General features: G+C 36.6%; 1 protein-coding gene across 2 annotated transcripts; it reads left to right on the forward strand.

Moving 5' to 3' along the window:
- The first annotated feature begins 325 nt into the window (after positions 1-325).
- On the forward strand, positions 326-19,947 carry RPP30 (ribonuclease P/MRP subunit p30). 2 transcript variants are annotated; one of them, XM_003755280.4, is made up of 11 exons: positions 348-758; positions 2,008-2,063; positions 4,213-4,269; positions 4,748-4,822; positions 6,100-6,171; positions 8,817-8,906; positions 12,919-13,035; positions 13,527-13,556; positions 13,998-14,035; positions 14,576-14,655; positions 17,774-19,947. In XM_003755280.4, the coding sequence occupies exons 1-11, from the start codon at positions 455-457 to the stop codon at positions 17,878-17,880; spliced, it is 1,026 nt and encodes a 341-aa protein (XP_003755328.2). In that variant the 5' UTR covers positions 348-454; the 3' UTR covers positions 17,881-19,947. The 2 variants fall into 2 exon arrangements, with proteins under 2 accessions (XP_031811883.1, XP_003755328.2); XM_031956023.1 differs by lacking the exons at positions 13,527-13,556; positions 13,998-14,035; positions 14,576-14,655; positions 17,774-19,947 and adding an exon at positions 13,189-13,518 and having other exon boundaries at positions 326-758.
- The last annotated feature ends 906 nt before the right edge of the window (positions 19,948-20,853 follow it).

The raw sequence follows: 20,853 nt of genomic DNA on the forward strand, positions 1-20,853 counted from the left end.
CAGCTGGGATCCAAACCCAGGATTTCTCTAATCCCTGCACCTTATTTCTAATAAATTCTGATGCAAAAAGGACTCTATAAATCCATGCAACCTATTGTTGCCCAACGAATTAATAAGATTTGCTTTGCAACCTCGCGGGTTAAGAAATTCTGGGTCAGTTTTTCAGTTCATCCTTTAACCACCTCCCCACCCCCACCCCCGCATCTCTCCAAGGAGCCACGTGCTGGCACTGAAAGTCGCTTCCGGTCTGGGCTGGTCCAGAGTAAAGCCGGGCTGAGCGGCAAGGCTAGTCACAAGTAGGACTGACCTCCGGGTTACCATGGAAACTAGACGGGGGAAAGCTAGTGCAGAGGGAGACTAATGATTTCCGTTCCAGGAAGGAAAAAGGCGACGGGAAGATTCGGAAACCTTATTTTTAAAAGCGCTGCTTATTTTAACAACTGCTTGCACTTGTATGAATGAGAAAAGTTCCCGAGCTTTGAACAATAAAATATTCCGTGGGGGAGGGGGAATGAGGAACAACAGACTAGCGAGAGTCGGCATTGAGGCCGAAAAAGAACTACACTTCCCAGAATGCACGAGGAGTAGGAGAGGGGGTGGGATGGAGTACGGAGAGCGGCTCCGGCGGCTGCGCAAATGCGAGAAGAACGAGTGTCACTTGTCATGTGACGCCGGCATGGCGGTGTTTGCAGATTTGAACCTGAAGAGGGGCTCTGACACAAAAGCGCTTAAGGGGCTTCTAGAGAATGCCGCTCACCGTGAGTGCGCCCTCATGGAGTCGGGTGATGCGGGGGAGCCCCCGAGCCGGCGAGATACTCGCTCCACAGGCTCCTTGCATAGGGGGAGGGGGGCGGCTGGCCAGCTCCCGACTGGGAGGAAGGGGAGCCACGTGGGCCGAGGGGGCGGGCCCACGGTATCGCTCGGAGCGGTGGGGAGCGCCGAGGTCCTAGTTACCTCCCATTGAGTGAGACGGCGTTACGCGAGGTCTGGGTGCGAGAAACGGCGTTACGCGAGGTCTGGGTGCGAGAAACGGCGTTACGCGAGGTCTGGGTGCGAGAAACGGCGTTACGCGAGGTCTGGGTGCGAGAAACGGCGTTACGCGAGGTCTGGGTGCGAGAAACAGCTCTGCCGTTTTCTGGCTGAGTGACCTCGGGCAAATTCCTCCCGTCCTCAGTTTCCTCCAGTGCACTCGGAGGACCAGGTGATAACCAAAAACTTTCCGAAGCCCGTAGTGTAGGCGTCTGTCCCCCAAAGTGTCAGCATCAGTTGTTATCCAAAGCTGTTAACCAGAGGCGGACGTTACAATGTAACAGTACCCAGCCGAAATCCGGGCTAATTAATTAGTAAACTGGAGGCCCCTGCCGGGGATACAGACCCTCTGCTGAGCGGGGCGTTTGTAAATGCGCGCGCTGCTCATCCCGACACTCGGTATTAGACCCCATTTGGATCCAAAGGCCTTGATTCCGACCTCTGGCTTGTTCTCGCACCATGGTCCCGGATTGGACATCATTCTTACTCAACTCCAGTCATTTGTTTTAAAAAATATGGAATGTTGTGATAAATGTGGAAATGCATATAGAGGAATCGCGCAAGTTTAACAAATATTGGATTACTTGTTGTCTAGGGAAGGAGATGGGGAAAGCGAAGGAGAAAAATTTGGAACATAAGGTTTTGCAAGGGTGAATGTTGAAATTTATGCTGTATTTTGAAAATAAAAGGCTGATGTTAAAAATATAATAAAATGCTGTTCGCTGAACTAGTAAAAAGTTCTGATTAGTATAACAGTCACATTTATTGATTATACAAAAGATTGTGTTTGTTGGGAGGGAGTTACAAAGGATGTGGAAAATAAAGCCCAGTCCTCACTATTTGCTGTGGATGAAAAATGAAGTACGCAGTTGTGGGTTAGGATCAGTGTCATATATTGAGCTCTAGATATGTAAAGTTTTATGTCATTGACCTCAAGAAGAGGCAAATTGGGTTTAACTTTGTGTTTTAATTTTTCAGTTGGATTTTCCACTGTTGCCATTAATCATGTGGTGGACTTTAAAGAAAAGAAACAGGTAAATTTCTCAGTTATTTGATTAACTAAGTTCTGTGTTAGTTAGCCTCTTAGTATTTTTCTATGGCAGAAGCTACTTTAAAACATGCATTTTTATCAAGCATAGAAAACTTGGACTTTTCCACATCCTTTCAACAAAAACATATAAAGTCCCTACTATGTTTTTTTAATTTGTCTTAGAAGAGATTTTTTTAAAAATGTATTTATTTAAAACTTAAATACAAAATGGGGGGGGAAGCATTGTCATGTGCACAGCAGAACATGAGAGGATTAAAAAAAAGAATAAATTTCCATTTCAAGAAATCATATATAATAAATGTTTTACATTGTATTTCCAGACTTCATCTTTTCTTTGCTTCCTTGTAGGTTTTCTTTGTTCTCTGCTGTTCACTTTTTATTTTATTATTTTTTTTGTCCTTTCCTCCCTCTCATCTCCCCTATACAGGCTATGGTTTAAGGTGGATTTATGTATGTGTGTGCACGCATATGCATATATGCAGATATCTATAATCATACACAATCATACACATCTATATTCATATTTATATACATATATATGTATATGTATATATGTGTAAAGTACTACACTTGTTTGCCTTCTCTTTCTCTGAAGCTGGATAACAACCTTCTTAGGTCAAGTCTTTCTATATTTTTCTAAATCAATCAACTCATTTTCTAAACCAGGGGTCCTCAAACTACGGCCCTCAGGCCAGATGCAGCAACTGAGGACGATTATCCCCCTCACCCAGGGCTATGAAGTTTCTTTATTTAAAGGCCCACAAAACAAAGTTTTTGTTTTTACTATAGTCCGGCCCTCCAACAGTCTGAGGGACAGTGAACTGGCCCCCTATTTAAAAAGTTTGAGGACCTCTGTAAACTATAGCACTATTCTAACCTTGTTATCTATTTGTTTTAAATAGTCTGAAATAATATTGATTAATATAGCTACACATAGTGTAGTTTCCCTGCTTTTTTCTCTTTTGATTAAACATATTTTAACTTTGAGATCAGTGATTACTACCCCTGCTTTTTTTTTCTTCTAATTTTACTCCTGATCATTATTATCAGAAAAGATTTTCAGTGTATTTAAAATAATGATTAATTCAGTACTTACAAATATCTGTGACATAATGAGATTATTTTCTCCACAGTGTCCTGTTCCATACAAACACATTTTATGTACCCTGCACTGTTCTCTTTGCTAGGAATATAATGAAAATAGTTCCTTCCTTCAGAAAACTCATGAGATGTGAAGTGACTCAGCCTTCAAATAATATGCCAATGGAATACCCTCTTTGGTAGGCCCACAGGGGTAGACTGTCTTCCACAAACCAGCCTGGCCAAATTCAGAGGCTCCTTTCTTCTTTCTTTCCTCCCTTTTTCCCTCCCTCTCTCCTTCCCTCCCCCATTCCTTCCCTCTCTCCCCTTTTCCTTCCTTCCTTCCATCATTATTAGATTTCATTGGGTAGCAATACCTAACGTGAATGCAGATCTTTGAAGCCCTGAAAGCTAGATTTGTGAGGCTTCTAGCTGTCATGTAGGAAGATGCTCACCAATATCTATTATGGGAATATATGTGATTAATTGTAGGAAAACAACTGAGGTAATCCACAAGTAGATGTTCATATAACATGGTTTACTAAGTACACAGTAACATAATGATAGATGCAATCTTAAGTTTTTTTCTGTCATAAATCTTGGATATGAGGACATAGGCTGCGTCTATACAACTGGAAAATAGTTTTTGGAATAACTTTGTCAGTATGAGGAAACTTCTGTTTGGGGTATATTCAGGGCTTGACTCTTATTAACATTTTTAAGAACTAAGTATAATTGCATTGTCAAAAAGTTAATGCACATTTTTGTTTAAATTTGCCCTTCACTGTGTATTCAACACTCACCATTTCATTGTGGACTACTCTCATAACCTAAGAATCATGGTCCTTCCATGCCATCCAGCTTTTTCCATCACCTTCTTTTTCTCAGGTCCAAAGATAGATCCTTGTTTCACCAGTCTTTCTGAAAGACCATTTATCAGTACCTAGCCAGTACATCATATTGTATTTATCCTTTTACATTCTGCATCTTAATACTACTTTTGATTAAGTTGGATTTAATTCAAATTAGATTTAACTATTTTTATCTTTTAGGAAATTGACAAACCAATAGTTCCCTCAGAGCTTTTTTCATCTTTACCTATTGTACAGGTAAGTATCATTTTTATGTTCAAAGAATTAAGTATATGATAGATGTTTTTGATCTGTATCATTCTCTTTTACAATGATTTCCCATTTTTTGGTTCAAAACTGATATCATCAAGTCTCAATTTATCCATTTATCCTCTCTTATGTACTGCAGCCTTCCTTATATTTCCTCTTTTTTGATCTCCTATAACCCTTTTGGACTACTCTGCAGAAGATTTCTAATTATAAAGTGTTCTATGTCAGTAATGCATATTATACTTTATTTATCACATTATGTTGTATGATCCTTGAATGAGGGTGGCATTTTATTCTTTTTTTCCTCAGAGGGCATAATAATGCTATGCTCACTAATAGAGCTAATAAATAATTGTTGATTTGCTTTCCTGTGTTATTTCCTTTTAGTTAATATGTTTCTCTAGTGAAGAAAATAATGAAGCAATTGTATTTTGTACTATTTTTAATAGATTTTTTTTACCTACAGGGGAAATCAAAACCAATTAAAATTTTAAGTAGATTGACACTTATAGTATCAGATCCATCTCACTGCAATGTTCTGGTAAGTCAGTTTTTTTTTTTTGTTATTTTGTTTTGTTTTTCCTCTTTAACATACATATCATAGTATGCTTGTGGTTTTTTCCCCTTACAGTAATATTTAGGAATATTAAAAGGAATAGCTTTTTATATCTTTAAAGTTAATACCCCATTTGTTTTACAAAGATTTTTCTAATCATCCAAACTCAATATAATGTCTTCCTTCTCTGAGTTCTTGCACCATGCATTGCCTGTACCACTTATAGAAGTACCTTCTATGAACAGTAGATTCTCTGAAAAAAGAACTTCTTTTTGATAAAATGACAATTTTTTCTTAAGTTCATGAGTCAATTTGAAGAAGCGTTAGCTTTGGCTCACTGGCATGTTCCTCTTGAGCCAAGCTTGGTATTGCAGCTGAATCCAGATTCAGTTTTCAGTGCCCATCTGCTGAAGGAAAACAGGGAAGACCTGGCATAGAAATATGATGCAAAAGAAGTTTGTCTTCAACACTTTCAGCCTCGTCAGAGCATTGTAAATCTGGAAGGAGTTTTAGAGATGATTTGAACAGTTTCTTCATTTATGAAATGGAGCCAGAAGGAAAGATAAAGCCCAGAGAGATGAGGTGACTTCCAAAATCACATACCTATATTTAGGCCAATTCCATAGACTTGTGATGGAGAATTCCATCTGCATGCAGAAAGAGGACTATGGGAACTGATTGTGGATCACAACGTAATATTTTCACCTTTTTTGTTTTTTTTCTCTCTCATTTTTTCCCTTTTTTGATCTGATTTTTCTTATGCAGCATGGTAAATAGGGAAATCTGTTTAGAAGAATTGCATGTATTTAACCTAGATTGGATTACTTGCTATCTAGAGGAAGGGTGGAGAACAAGATAGAAAAATTTGGAATGTAAGGTTTTGCAAGGGTGAATGTTGAAAATTATTTTTGCATGTATTTTGAAAAATAAAAACCATTATTATTTAAAAAAATATATTCCATACTTACTAAGTTGTAGAGCTAGAGCCCCTTCTAGTCAAGCACTGAGCATTTATTAAGCACTGTTTATGGAAGGACCAGATCCTGTGTGAGCTACTGGGAGTACAAATGCAAGAAAGGAAATCATCCTTACTTTGAAAAAATTTATATTCTCATGGGGAAATCAGTAACTATATGCAGAATAGATGTAAAATATTTATATGCATAATAAATATAAAAAGAATACAAATAATATAAGGTAACTAGGAAGGAAAGGCACGAATTCCTCTTAGGTTGTTTTTGTTTTATTTTTTCTAACAACAGAGAGCAACATCTTCTCGCGTCAAGCTTTATGACATTGTTGCAGTCTTTCCTAAAACAGAAAAACTTTTCCATGTAAGTAAAAAATATTGTCAATTCAATTTTTTTTTTCCATTACGGTTAGACAAGTGTTGATCTCAGTGTTAAGATATATTATTTGTGCAGTCTCTACCTGAAGACCACCATGTCTTGAGGAGGATCTTCCCCCTTTAGGAGCTGGACATACACCTTTTACTCAGCTGTGGTTATGAGAGGCAGGTTTACACAATATCAAGCCTACAATGCTCTCTTTGCAACCTTCATACATTGTTCACAAAAAAAAGGCAAAAACAATCCTCTCTTCTCTTGGAATTTATGTTCTCTTCAAAGAGAACAAGTCTTGTCCTTTTTTTATGTGGCAGCCATCATTGTTTCTTCAAGGACTTCTTTTCTCCAGGCTAACCATGCCCAGGGATCTTTGTCCTATATTTTGGGACATTGGTGCTCTCTTTGCTTTTACTTTTTCCCTTTCCTATTCCTCCCTCTTTTTTGTCTTTGTCATCTTTCTTATTCCTTCGGGTCTTCCTCCAGCCTGCCTTCCATCCTTTCTTTCTCCCTCTCATTCCTTTTATCTTTTCCCCTTAACTAAAACAGATTTTAGTAATGTTTATGCCACAACATTTTCTGTTTCCTATTAATTTTATTTTATTTTATTTTATTTTTTGCTGAGGCAAAAAGGTTAAGTAATTTGCCTAGGATCACACAACTAGGAAGTGTTATGTGTTTGAGGCCAGATTTGAACTCAGGTTCTCCTGACTTCAGGCCTGGTGCTCTACCTTGTTTCCAAATTCTTTTGGTACCCATGCTCTCTTTGTTATGAGATTCTGTTAATATGAAATGATGCAATAAAGTTCTGAGTATAAAAGCTATACATTTAGGGTCAGCCATCTTTCAGAAGTGATATGTCAAACTGACCTTTTTTCTGATTTCGCTAGTGTACTAGCAGGAGGATCATGGACAAGATAGTCTTTGGTCAAAAAAAAAATCTCTTTTCTACTAGTTAGAAATTATTTTAGATTAATTAGTTCATATTTTTTCAAAATGGGTAAGTTGCTTTTTTAATTTTTTTAGTATAAAATATTTTAATCAGATTTCCCTCTCCCACTATGTAGTTAAGAAAATGCTAAAGTGGAAAAGATAATTTTAGATGATGGAGCACTTTAGGAAATTTGGGAAGGAAGGAAATAAACATTTATTAAGCACTTATTATATGCCAAGCACCTTACAGATATCTCATTTGATCTTTACAACAACCCTTTGAAGTAAGTTCTATTATGATGCCCATTTTTCATTTCAGGAAACTGAGTCAGATAGAGGTGACAGTTTTCCCAGAGTCCCACAGCTTATAAAATATATCTGAGGCTGGATTTGAACTCTACCCAGGCTCAGCATTCTTTGCCCTTTAAGGCCTCTGTAAAATGTCATACTGGGGAGTTGGACAGCCAGAGAGATGATAAGAGCACAAAAAGAGGTTCCGGAGGAGGTTAAGATAACAAAAACAATCTTTTCTAAAGGCCTTTAGTACCTTCAGCAACTGATGTGCATAACCAGGGTTAGATTACCCAATTTGGAGTTTATTTTATAGAGGTACTGAATTCCTTTAAATCGTATTTACGTTATATTAGAACAATCATTGTCATTTTAAAATTTTGATTTGTGTTCCCCAAAAGCATTTATCATCTTAAAATGAGATAAGCTACATTTAGATTGCTTAAAAACTCAGACTTAATTATAAAGTCATTCTGATCCATATTTTTTAAATGCCTATTATCTAACATTTGGCATTTTACAAACATCTCCAGAAAATCTTAGTGATGCCTACATATGTTTGTAAACCAGTTCTAGAATTTTTTAGGCAAGAAAATAGACTTGATTTTTTCTAAGCAACATCTCTGAAATTTTTAGTTAGCTTCCTGTTTTATCCAGTAGATGGCGCAGTTGACTGGGAGAAAGTTGTATGTTACATATTCAATTATGCAACCCCTCTCCTCCCTCCCACCCCCAATCTTAGTAGTGGCCCTGTTTATCCTAGAGTATGATATCGAAGTTTTTGATAACTAGTTTATAAGGCAAAGTCTCAAGAAAAAAACAGTTGCTTCCACCACTTATTCTACTTTTAGTCTCCTCTGAATGAGAGAGTCAAGATTTCTGGAATAAGCCAAGATAAAAATCAGTCAGTGTGTCTGATGCCTCCTAATTTGCATTATAACTGGACAAGAATAAATATATTATTTTATCATGTTAATGCTAAAGACCTTTTTCTAAATGTTACAACTTTTGTCAACACTTAATTATCATACTTATAGAGGATTTATTTCTTTTGGTTAGGTCACTGCAGTTCAGAACTTGTGAACTCAGAGAGATCCAGATCTTCGGCCTCCCCCATCAGGGATTACACACCCATTATTCTTATAAAACAAAACCTTTATTCTAAAGCAGTTCAATTTGGAACCATTTTCTTTTCTTAAATTTTCTTTATATTTTTATAATTAAGGCATGTAGGGCACCTTACATTATTTCAATTGAACTCTTCATTTTGAAACTGAATTCATAAAAATGTAAGTTGGATTTTTAGTGCAACAGAGTTACTTGGATAAAGAATTACCATCCTTTATGTGATTTGATGGGTGTGTGTGTGTGTGTGTGTGTGTGTTTAAAAACGCTTTGTTTTGCTTATACAGGTTGCTTGCACAAGTTTAGATGTGGATTTGGTGTGCATATCAGTAACAGAGAAATTGCCATTTTACTTCAGAAGACCTCCCATTAATGTGGTAAGTCTGGTATCCTTTGATCAGATGTGTTTTTTATTAAAGTGAAAGTTAAGAGAAAGGGAAAGATCATTAGAACAGAAGAGGATTACTTTTAGAGTAATATCTTTTTTATGGCTGAACGAAGAAGTTCAGTCTTTTAAGATTAAATAAGATAAATTATAAGAGGTACTTTTATTCAGAAATAATAGGATATTATCAATATATGGAGTAAGAATACTGAAAAAAAGAAATTGAAGAGAATGAAGGAGAAGAAAATAAAGACGCTTGGACCTTCTCTAAATAGCTTGAGAACTTTTCATCACTCTAGGGATTGTGGACTAGAGGGAGAAGCCCTGAGGAATCCAGATAAGAGAATTTCAGGAGCAGAAATTCAGACCTGGAAAAGGGTTGGGAAGTTGGGCTCCCTTGTTTCACAGATGAGGAAACTGAAGCCCAAAAAGATGTCAGTACCCTGGTAGTCAGTAGGAGAGCCAAATCCAAGCTTCTGTCTTCTTCCAAAGCACGGCCACACATCTCTGGGCTCCAGCATCTTCATTTATCAAATGAAGAGTTGAATTCAATGATGGGTCTTTTAGCTTTAAATCCATGATCCTTTGAATCCAGATTCAGTGTGCTTTTCACTTTATCATATAGAAATAACCTTATAAAACAAAACTTTTTCCTGCATAAAACAACTCATAGAAGAACTGAAAGCTAATAAAGTCATCTCGTGAGTTTCTCCTATTTGTCTTCTGTTCCATCGTATTTTCTCCTCTCTCCTTCTAGGGTCACATTTGTACCAAATATGTGACCTAACTTCAAAACTGTTTAATAGAGTTAGCCCATTATATCATATTTGGTGAATTTGGTTGGTTAATACTTGTTCTTAGTACTGCTAGTTACCAGAGTTTTAAAGAGCAAGGGTTTTCAAGTTGGGGTTTGTGAACTTTTGTGGATAGATACACCAGACATACATACACCCACACCACACATACATTTTAATAACTATTTCATTATAATTGGTTTTCTTTGTTATATTGTATATTTTATTTTATGCATTTAAAAACATTCTGAGAGGGGTCCTCAGACTTCATCATACTTCCTCTTCTAGGCATTCCCTGCAAGTGAACTGAAATGACACAAAAAATCATTAAGAGTCTCTGCTGTAGAGGAATCTGGACCCTCTGGCAAGTGTGGCAATAGCAATAACAAGTTCACCTGGACAAATGCCCAAACTATCTAAGGTTGCTGTACTGTAGGGTAGATTTTAATGTAATTCGTTAATTTCTTAAAGTTTAGAGTAGCATCTAAATCAAGTTCCTAATTTTGTAATTGTGAACTTTTTTTTTTAAAGAAGTCTTGATAATTGTATTTCAGTATAATTGGTTTCCCCTATAAAAATTTGTGTGTTTTCTGTTACATATTTAAAAACATTTTCAGAAGGAATCCATTAGCTTTATCAAATTGTCAGAGATATCCAGTTACTGAAAAAAAGATTCAGAACTGATTTAAATGGAAAAGGGTTAGATGAGAATTTTTTTAAATTACTATGAAAGTATAATTCAAGGAATTTTAGTATTTTTTATGTTAATTTTCAAGCCAGTTTTTATACCTTCCTCCTTCATCAGAAAGCTTCTTAATAATTTCTTCACTTTCTGCCATCAAAAACTCAGGTCTTCCTAACTCCAGATGCAGCAACATATCCATTGTGCCACGTAGCTTCCCTAAGCACGATTACACAGTAGTTTACTTGGGAAAGATCTGTGTGTTTGGTTGGGGAGGCTGCAGGCTCAGGGTCCATTGTCATGGGGCTAGGCTACATTAAGAGTTACAGTGTCTAGGAGCAGAGATGTGGCAATAGTTCTGGGTTCTGCTTTGCCCAGACCACTGCTAGAGGATTTTGATTTGGATAACAACACTCATCAAATTTTTGGGTGAGACAAAGTTGGGGAGAAATAGCTAACATGATCAGAATCAACAAAGATGATGACAAAAACTAAAAGCATTGGATTGAATTGGTGATAATTCATGGGAGAGAGAAATGGTTAAACCAAAGTTTTGAAAAAAAGAGCTGAGGAATCTCAAGGGACTACCCTGATTCCGCATTGTGCTCTGATATTCAGAAAAGCTAATGTGATCTTGGGCTTCCTTTAGGCAAGTAGAAATAGTCTCCAAAAATAAAGAAGTGATAATCCTCTAAACTCTTCTATGGTCAGAATCCCATTGGAAAGCATGTGCCCAGTTCTGGGAGTTGTAATGAAAAAAGGACATAGAGAGGCTGGACAAAGAAGAACCAAGTCCCACTTTTGTGAGGGTCATGAAGGAACTAGCAGTGTTCATTCTGGAGAATAATGTCCTGATGATTGTTCAGTGATCTGAAAGGCTGTCTCCTGGAAGATGGGCATCCAATCTGGCTTTGTCAGGCCAAACAAGGAACATTGAGTAGAAGGTGCAAAGAAGTGTAGGGTTGATGTCAGAGAAAATGGCTTTTCAGTGAGAGCTCTCCAGAAGTGTTATGGGCTGTCTTCGGAATTGGCAGGTTCTCATCGCTTAGATAAAAGGCCTTTAAGCAGAGGCTTTGTGACTACTTTCCAGGATGCTCAAAGAAGGCACTTCTCTGGGTCATGCTGTGGCCTCAGTGGCCACTCCGGTCCCCTCTAATGCTCACATTTTGTGATTCTGGTATAATGGAAAGATCACTGTGTTTGAATTGGGAGTTAAGTTTAAATCACAGCCGTGATACTTAGTAGTTGTGTGGCAGTTGTTAAGTCCTGTCATCTTTCTGATTCTTAGTTTTCTCTTCTGTAAAATAAAGGAGAGTTTTCATCAACAACTCTATAAGTTAAGAAAGCATTTTGTAATTCTTTTTTCTTAGAGGATTTGGATGTAGGAGCTTTGACTTTTTGAGTGTATTTTGATCTTCTTTGTCACGATAGTAACTTTCTGTGATCAGAAACTTTTTTTTGTTGTCTGCTCGTTTTCCTAGCCTATTATTCAGCTTTTAACTCTTTGTTAAAGTAGGACTCTTTCCAGGGTGGAGGGTGCAATGTCCCAAGCTTCAGTAATTTTGTGCAACTATTTTCAGAGATCTTTCTGGGGACCTGACCACAAATCCTCTTCTGCAGTGGAGCTGTTAGGAATGTCCCCATCCCACTGTAGCCTTCAGGTCTAGTATGCTAAAGTAACAGAATTCAGCTTTGCTGTGACTGAGTGTTGACTCCCACCACATTGCCACAAACCCTCTCTGCTGACCTTTCAAGTCCTCCCTTGTGTCCCTGAGCCAAGAGGTTCAGAGGCCTCCAGCCCCTCCTTGCTGATGCTGGTGGGGGAGATGAAGAAGGGAGGAGCAGGGAGCAGGACTGCAGGCTGGACTTCCATTCTGGTGTCACAGACCCTCTCCAGTGATTTTCTAAGTTGCCTGCAGCTGGAAAATAGAACTTTTGTCTTTTTGGGTATTCTGGTGTTCTAAAATATGGAGTCATTATTTAAAGGAATTTGGAGTGGTTTGGGGGAAAGGTTGAGCAAGTCCCTGCCTTTACTCCACCATCTTGGCTCCGCCTTGCGTTTTTTGATTCTTAAAGTCTTGTGTAAAAGAGAATTCATCATTGTCTCTTCATCTCCTATTGGGAAGAATCATAGCAAGGAGTCCTTAGTTTCGTTCATTCACCAACATCATGTCCTACTGTAACTTATTCTGAGGGAATCCTCTAACTCCTTAGTATACATTTATCCTCATTTCATTATTATTATTATCATTTGCTGAGGCAATTGAGGCTAAGTGATTTGCCCAGGATCACACAGCTGGGAAGTATAAAGTGTTAAGTGTCTGAGGTCATATTTGAACTCAGGTCCTCCTGACTTCAGAGCCGGTGCTCTGTCCACTGCGCCACCTAGCTGCCCCCCTCATTTCATTTTTTAAGAAAGATTTGACTGTTAAAATTAGGACTAAATGGAAAACAAATAGATGTGTACAGTGGAATAGGATGATTGGATATTTTCCCTTTATCTTTTTTTATTGTTGTTGTTTGTTCAGGCAATTGAGCGAGGTATAGGCTTTGAAATTACTTATTCTCCTGCCATCAAAGACTCCACAATGAGAAGATACACCATTTCCAATGCTCTCAGTCTGATGCAGATCTGCAAAGGGAAGGTATGTCTGTGCTCTGAGAAAGAATTTCAAATACTAACAAGTTAATTCTTCCCGAGGCAGTTGGATCAAATTTCCTGCCTTTATACCAGTAGTTAATACAAAAAGTATTCGGAGTACAAAAACAGATTATATCACATTATGGGTTATTTTCAGGTTTTAATGAGAAGAGAAATCTTGAAGAGCCTGATTGACAAACAAAACCTTGTAGACACCAGGTCTGTGTTGAGAATTTAGTGTTTTGGAAGAAAGTAAGAAACAGTAGTTTAGTAGATTGAATTAAAGTTATCTGACCTTTCTCAACCTTTTTGATCTCGTTCAGCTTTTCTGAATTTTTCTATTTAGGAAAAAAAATATATTCTTATTTCCCTTTTTGAGCCTTTTTAGTTTTACATTCTTTTCTTTCCTCCCTTGATTTTTACCTTGTTTGAATTTGAACAATTTTGCATCATTTAAATCATCTGAAATTAATTTTAATGACTTTTATTTTGTAGAATGTAATTGTATCTAGTGGTGCAGAAAGGGTAAGTCTCATTGCACATTTTGTTTTCTTGTCATGGCTTAAATTTTTAAAATGCTGCAGTCTAAAGAAAAAATTAAATAGCAACATTATCAATGCTGGGGTACCTTGGCCTAAAGAAAAGATCCCTCATTGCACTTGGAATCAGAAGCCTTTAGTTCAAGTCCCAGGTCTCTGGGCAAGTCACTTGGCCCTATTATTCTTAGTTTTCCCACCTATAACATGGAAATGATGTCTAGGGTCCTTTTCTTATTGGTTTCTAGCGGAGAGAAATGTTTTAACTGTAAAATATATTTTACTATCAAAATTATGGAAATCACAGCCTGCTTAACTATAGTATTATTTTTCTTGTCCTATTGCCTTTTTGAGTACCCAGTAAATTATTTACAAAGCAAATTTTTGAAATGTTATAAATAATCTAATCACATTTTTTAAAAATTTTCAGCCTTTAGAAATAAGAGGACCATATGATGTAGCAAACTTGTATCCTTTTCTAAAATCGTTGTGTCATTGAAGATTTTGGCCTGGTGAATAGAAATAGCAGTGTAATCTAAACCATTATCGACGTCTTAAGTTTTTGAGATTTTTAGGATGGTTGTAGTTTATTAATTTTATATTCAAGTTATTTAACGATCACTACTTTTGCTTAATTTGAGAATTAAAAAAAACAAAAAACTGCTATACATTCAGTTAGAAAATGTTAAGTAGCTAGCCATTCTAGTTAACCCTCTGATAAAACTCTGCTGGTGACTAGAGAAATATTAGACCAAAGAGAAGTGCTTCCTAAAAATAGTTTTCACCCCTAGATTTACTAATTATCTTTATTCCAGAGTTCAAGTTTTTTGGGGTGATGTAAGGATGGGATGTGGACGTACAGAGACTGCCAGTTTAAAAAACAACTTAGAAAACAGTACTTTTCCTATATGAGTATTTAAACATTGTGAATTTTATTTTTGTGAGTTCTAACCCATCTTAAGGCATCTTTTGTTGGCATGATATTGTAACCCTTAATGAACCTGGCAGAGGCTTGTTGTTTGGGCTCTCTGAAAGTGATGCTAAGGCAGCAGTGTCCACAAATTGCAGGGCAACACTTCTTCATGGAGGTAAGTGGGATGCTGTTTTACAGACTTGAAATAGATTTTCACTTAAATTTCTGTGCCTCTGGTTTTGTTTTTGTTCAAATGATTGCCAAAGATTTTCTGTTAGAAATCTGTATTTTCTAATAGTAGCCAGTCAGTCAGGAAGTGTTTATTAAGTACCTGCTGTGTTTAAGGAACTGTGCTAAATGCTGGGCATACAGAAAGAAATAAAAGACAAAAAAAAGAGGAGGCACAGCTTGGTAGCACAGTGGATAAAGCGCCAGCCTTAGAGTCAGGAAGACCTGAGTTCAAATCTGGTGTCAGCCACTTGGTACTTACTAGCTATGTGACTGTGGGCAAGTCATTTCACTCCACTACCTTCCCTAATAATAATAAAGACAGTCTCCACCCTGAAGGAGCTCACACACTGGTCTGCTGGCTTTTCCTCACAGAAGATGCTTCCCTCTGTGTCTCTTACTGCACAAGAAAAATCAAATCAAAGGGGAAAACAAACCACGATAAAGAAAAAGAAAATGAGACCACCAGTAATAAAAAGAGTGAAAATATTATGCTTTGATCCACAGTATCCATAATGCTCTCTGGATGCGGATGACACTTTCCATCACAAGCCTAGTGGAATTGCCTTGAATCATCTCATTGTTGAAAAGAGCCTTAGTTTAGTATTTTAATTCCCAAAAACTATGTTTAAAAAATACACTAACTGTTAACAGTCTCAGTATAATTGAGTTGTTGTGCAAGTTAACCTATACATTGAATATGTTAAAAAAGAATTGTGATCTTTTTTTTTCTACATATGACCTAATGAATCTTGATTGCTATTCAAAAATTAGTTCATAATACCAAAATAGAGCTACATTTAAAATTTCCCACTTTTAAAATCACATTCTCTAATTTTTTCTTGCAAAGATGTTATCCAAACCTAGAAGCATTACCCGAATAAAAAAAGATTTTTTTTTTTTTTTTTTTTTGCTTCATAATAAATTAATTTCATTATTATTTCATTCTTTTCACAAACCTTTTCAGGTGACCTTTCCTCCAATAATTTCTTCATTATTCTTTAGAGAAATTTTAAGTGTGGTGAGAAGGTGCATTTTGTTTCACTCGCTCACCTGCAATAACACAACACAATAAATCATGAGGGTGAAGGGACTGTAATGATACAGAATGGAATGAGCCAGACAAAGGTAATGCTATGAAAAGAAATCCTACAAAGTTGTAGGAAGAAAATTATTGTTTCTTGGTGAGTTATAGACTGTACCTAAAATAGAATTTTTTAAAGGAGGTAATTAATGAAATTTCTTAAAATAATTCACATACAGAAGTTGAGTAGTTCTGTTTGCATTGAATCAGTTTAGCTTAACTAAGTTCACATGGTTAAAAAAAAAATAGATATTAGAACCATTTTACAGATAAAGGTTTAAGATAATCTGTTTTATGTTTTTACTTTTGCAATTTTGCTTTGTACTCTATTCTTGTTTGTACTCTTCTTTATGATCTTTGTGTTAATGAATATACATTTCCAAATTCATCATTTTCCACCTTGGAAAATGGAAATCATTAGCATTTTCCATTTATTTAAAAACTCTCTAGTCTTAATTGTATATAGCATTTAAATGACCTTGAATTAGATTCTATTTTTAATATAAATCATACTTTTAAATGGATCAAGGTATATTAAACCCAAGCAAGTTAGCCATGCTAAGTTGTAAGGAAGCGCTCGGTTTTTTTGCATTTTTTTTCATCTCTTCATTTAAAGAGTAATAATTAAACAGATCTATTGTCATCAATAACATATTTACTGAAGGCTTATGTGTATATAGGATAATTCATTGGATTGATTACTTTGGAAACACAGATAGAAAACAAATATAAAGTAGGCAGATATAGAAACAATCAGTAGTGTAAGGTAGTGTCTGTGCTAAAGGCTTGGGATAGACTGAAAATGCTTTTGGATTACTAATTCCTCAGGGTTGTTGCGATTGGAATGGGTCTCATGATTGAAGTGGAATTGAAGGTGGGTTTTAAAGGGAAGGGATATGCTTAGTAAGTGGTTAGGAGGACCTTCCCAGCAGAGGAAATAGTATTGTCAAGAGAGTAACGGGCTTCCCGTTGCCAAGAAGAAAAAGCCCTTTAAAACCTGGTCCCTATATTGTGTTACAATAATCTCTCCCTATATCCTTCCCAGATTGATAGAAAGTAAAAAGCGTCATACTTGGAGTCACAAGAATTGGGTGTAAGCCCTTCAGACCTTTGCTGGCTGTGTAATCACAGGCAGGTCTTTAACTTCTGACCTTTATTTGTGCCCCATGCTTAGCCTAGTGCCAGACACAGAGATAGCACTTAATACTTTGTCAACTATAAAAGTGAATGATGGGACAGTGAGCCACTTCCTAGGTAGTTGTGAAGAAAGCCCTTTGAAAGCCTTAAACACTGTGAAGCTGTAATCTGTTGTTCCCTCAAGTAACCCTCTCAAGACTGGGGCCCTTTGTAGAGACATTCATCATACTGTTCGTGTGGATTGTCTCAGCCCCGAAGGTGGTCACTATGATCAGGAGTGCTTGGGAATGGGCGGACAGTGAATGAGACAGTGACTGGACAGACGCGGGTCAGCATGAGGGTTGTAGAGTAGGGAAGGAGGAGGAGGAGAGTGGAAGAAAAGGAGCTAGTAGGGTACCAGAGAGGTTTCTTTATACCTGCACAGTTCTCTGTGTCACTGCAAATGTGACTGAGATTATAGATGGCTCATATGCTTTATTACTATGCCAGGTTACCTTAATTTGGAACACTGATCACACTACACTCATGAATCAGTGTCCCTGTGTAAATAGGGATATGATAATACTTTAAAATAAGGCTGATAGTATTTAAGCCTAAGGGAAGATCTGGTTCCTTAGTTTATACCTTGCAGGTAATTTAAAATTTATCAGGGCACTTTAGTGGTGGTTGGTGATGAGCATCTATTAAAGTATCTGGTGAAACCGGATATAGTAAGTATCATTAGGTCTGTAGCAGTTTTCTTTCCAACTCCAGTAACTTATTAGGATGTTGATATTTTATTAGCTGTTTTGTTCATAAGTCAAGTTCACACAGATGTGTTCTATGTGATTTTGTTTTATTCTAGAAACTAGAAAAACTGCTTTTGGTATTATTTATACAACAAAGAAACCAAGAACAACTGAGGAGGATGACAGTGTTCCAGCCTGCAAAAAAGCCAAGTGTGAGAACTGACTTAAAGAGGCACCAGGACTTTAACCGGCACATTCCTCTCCTCTCATTGGCAATCACCAACAATCATGAAGAAAAGACTTTGCCAGGCTCTCTGCTTGAATTTTATTTTGAAATTAATTATTTTATGAACCTTTTTTTGTGCCCTAGTTAATAAAAAAAGGAAAGAATAAAAGAAAAAAAAAGGAAGTAGACTAATGAACTACCACTTACAACCATAGTATCAGTTAATTTAGATGACTCTGTGAATCATATTTTGTCTCTGTTTACAAGTAAGATGTGGAAAACAAACACTTGACAAAATGTATTAATTAATTGAAGTATTAGTTTATCCTAGTTCTTGCTTTTTAAATATTTTTATGCTTTTTTATACAATATCAGTAATTTATTTCTTCCATATTACTACTCAAGATAAATAGTATATTTAGGGGTATATTAAAATTTTCCATCTGAGTAAAACTTTTGTAATACTGACTTTGAGACAGGAAGAGAAGGGGTCGTTTTTATTTTAAAATTTTGTTGTAGAAGAGAAATATATCAAGTTATTTGTTTTGATACAATAAATATTTCTCAACAGATACTCAAATGAGTCCTTTTATAAAGCATATTCCCCTTCCTCTCGTGCCTAGATAAAAGAGAGAGCTTTCTAATCTTTATTATACTAAGATTGACCATTGTTTCCCAATCTATTGTTTCTCATTGATTTAATTTATGTTCTTGAAGAAATCATATTGTTTGACTTCTGCCTCCTCACTCTGCATGACTTCTTAAGTTTTCTTCCCATGTTTTTTCTGAATTCTTCACATTTGTCATTCTTTATAGTGTATTTATGTTATTTATGCACCATATTTGTGCATCATAATTTGGCCATTTCCTAATTATTTGGTGTGTATTTGTTTCCAGCTTTTTGTTATCCTGAATTATTTGGACATGGACATATTTTTTGTACATTTGGGTAACTTTTTGCTTTCATTAGCTACTGGAGAATTATGGAATTTTGGGGTCAAAATATATGAGCATTTTAAATGTAACTTCTGTTCCATGATTTCAAATTGTTTTACAGACAAAGGAGCAAATTTATAGCTTCATGAGCAGTGAATTAACTTGCTGAGATAAGTTGAGGATCTGTTGATTAGGTACTACTAAATCAACCAAATTAAACAATGCAGAGATAATTATGGAGTTTGATTACACCTTGCACAGGTTTTTCTGTATTAAAAAGAGAGAACCTAGAGTATGACCTTCAACAAATTCATATAGGAATATAAGCAACACAGACAGCTAGGTTGGCACAGTGGATAGAGTGCCAGGCCTGGATTCAAGAACTTTCTCAATTCAAAACTGGCCTCAGACAGTAGCTGGGTAACCCTGAGCCAAACACTTAGCTTGTTTGTCTCAGTTCCCTCATCTGTAAAATGAGCTCAAAATGGACATAACAAGCCTGAAAGTATCTTTTTCCAAGAAAATCCTAAATGAGATCATGAAGAGTGAACACAGCTGAAAAACAATTGAACAACAGCAAAAAAGTGGAATAGAAAAGTGAAATTTTATAGAAAACGAGGGAAAGAATATGTTATACATGTTTGGAAACAGAAAAACAATGAGATCACCTACAAGCTGGTCAACACAGGAGTTGTGGCTTCTTTCCCAGCATAATTATGCAGGTGTTATGACCTGAGTTTCCAGGAATAAAATCTGAAAATTGGAAATAGAGACTGGGCCAATGTCCTCATCTTAGTGGTGGCAAGAAAGCTGAGCCAGTTTCTCATCAGTCTCTCTTTTGTCATAGGGACAGTATTAAGTGTGAGCCGGAAATTCTCTTGCCATACTCCCTATCTACCCAAAACCATTCTGTCATTGGTTTTTCTCATCTAGGACTTGTAGCTTGCTGAGTAAAGTATCAGAATATTTTTCCCTTTTCTTGTTTATTAGTGATTTTTAACATTTTTCAGATTATGATTGTTTCATTTGAAAACTTGTGATCATATACATTTGTGATAATTTGACAGTTTGTATTATCTAAAGATTTTTATTGTAAGACTTTAATATAAAGGGTTATCTTTATTCCCACCCTTATCTCTTCTGATTCTGGTAACATTGCTTTTACCTAACATTGTCACTTTTCTCTTTAGTCTCTCATTTCGTTATGAATTTTTTCTTATTCCATAATTTTGAAAGAACAAATCTTCTATTAGTCTCTAATTTTTCTGTGGTATGTTTTGTATTTATTTTCATATTACTCTTGTCCTACACACTCTGCTCCACTCAAACTACTACTCTCAGGTTTAAAGGCACAAAAGGACATGATTCCTCCGACCTCTCTGCCTTTGTTTACAGTCAGTGTACATTTAGTTAATCAAGTCAACATACATTTGTACAGTGCTTACTAGGAAAAGGGTTATGGCTGGATAAATTTGAGAATCACCAGTATAGAGATAATTGATACTGAAATCACAAGAGCTGATAAGATCACCAAGCAAAACAGCATAAAAGAGAAGAGGGCCCTAGCTGCTCCTATGGGTAGAGGGCTGGTCCCGAGGTCAGGAAGACTCAATCTTCCTGAGTTCAAATCTGACCTCAGACACTAGCTATGTGACCCAGGGCAGGTCACTTAGCCCAGTTTCCTCCAAAAGGGCTGGAGAAGGAAATGGTAAGCTACATTTTAAGCTTAATTGGTTTCTAATTTCTAATCTTTGAACCCCTGCAATCCATCATACCACTACAATTTCTCTTCTAACTCAATTCTGGTTCAGTCATTTTCTTAATGGGAACTTTGAATGACTCTTCATTGCCTTTAATCTGGCCAAACTGCATCACTTGATGTCTACAAAACACACCAGGTCTTCTGAAGCCTGAGTTGTCCAGGTGCCAAAATTCTACCTTTCCTTTAGACCTTCTGGCTCCATCTGCCACGTTAAACCTAGCATGATCCTTCAAGTGATAAGTGCCTTCTTCCCTCTAAAATCTACTGGCAAT

The sequence above is a fragment of the Sarcophilus harrisii genome, chromosome 2 (genome assembly GCF_902635505.1).
Source record: "Sarcophilus harrisii chromosome 2, mSarHar1.11, whole genome shotgun sequence".
Lineage (NCBI taxonomy): Eukaryota > Metazoa > Chordata > Mammalia > Dasyuromorphia > Dasyuridae > Sarcophilus > Sarcophilus harrisii.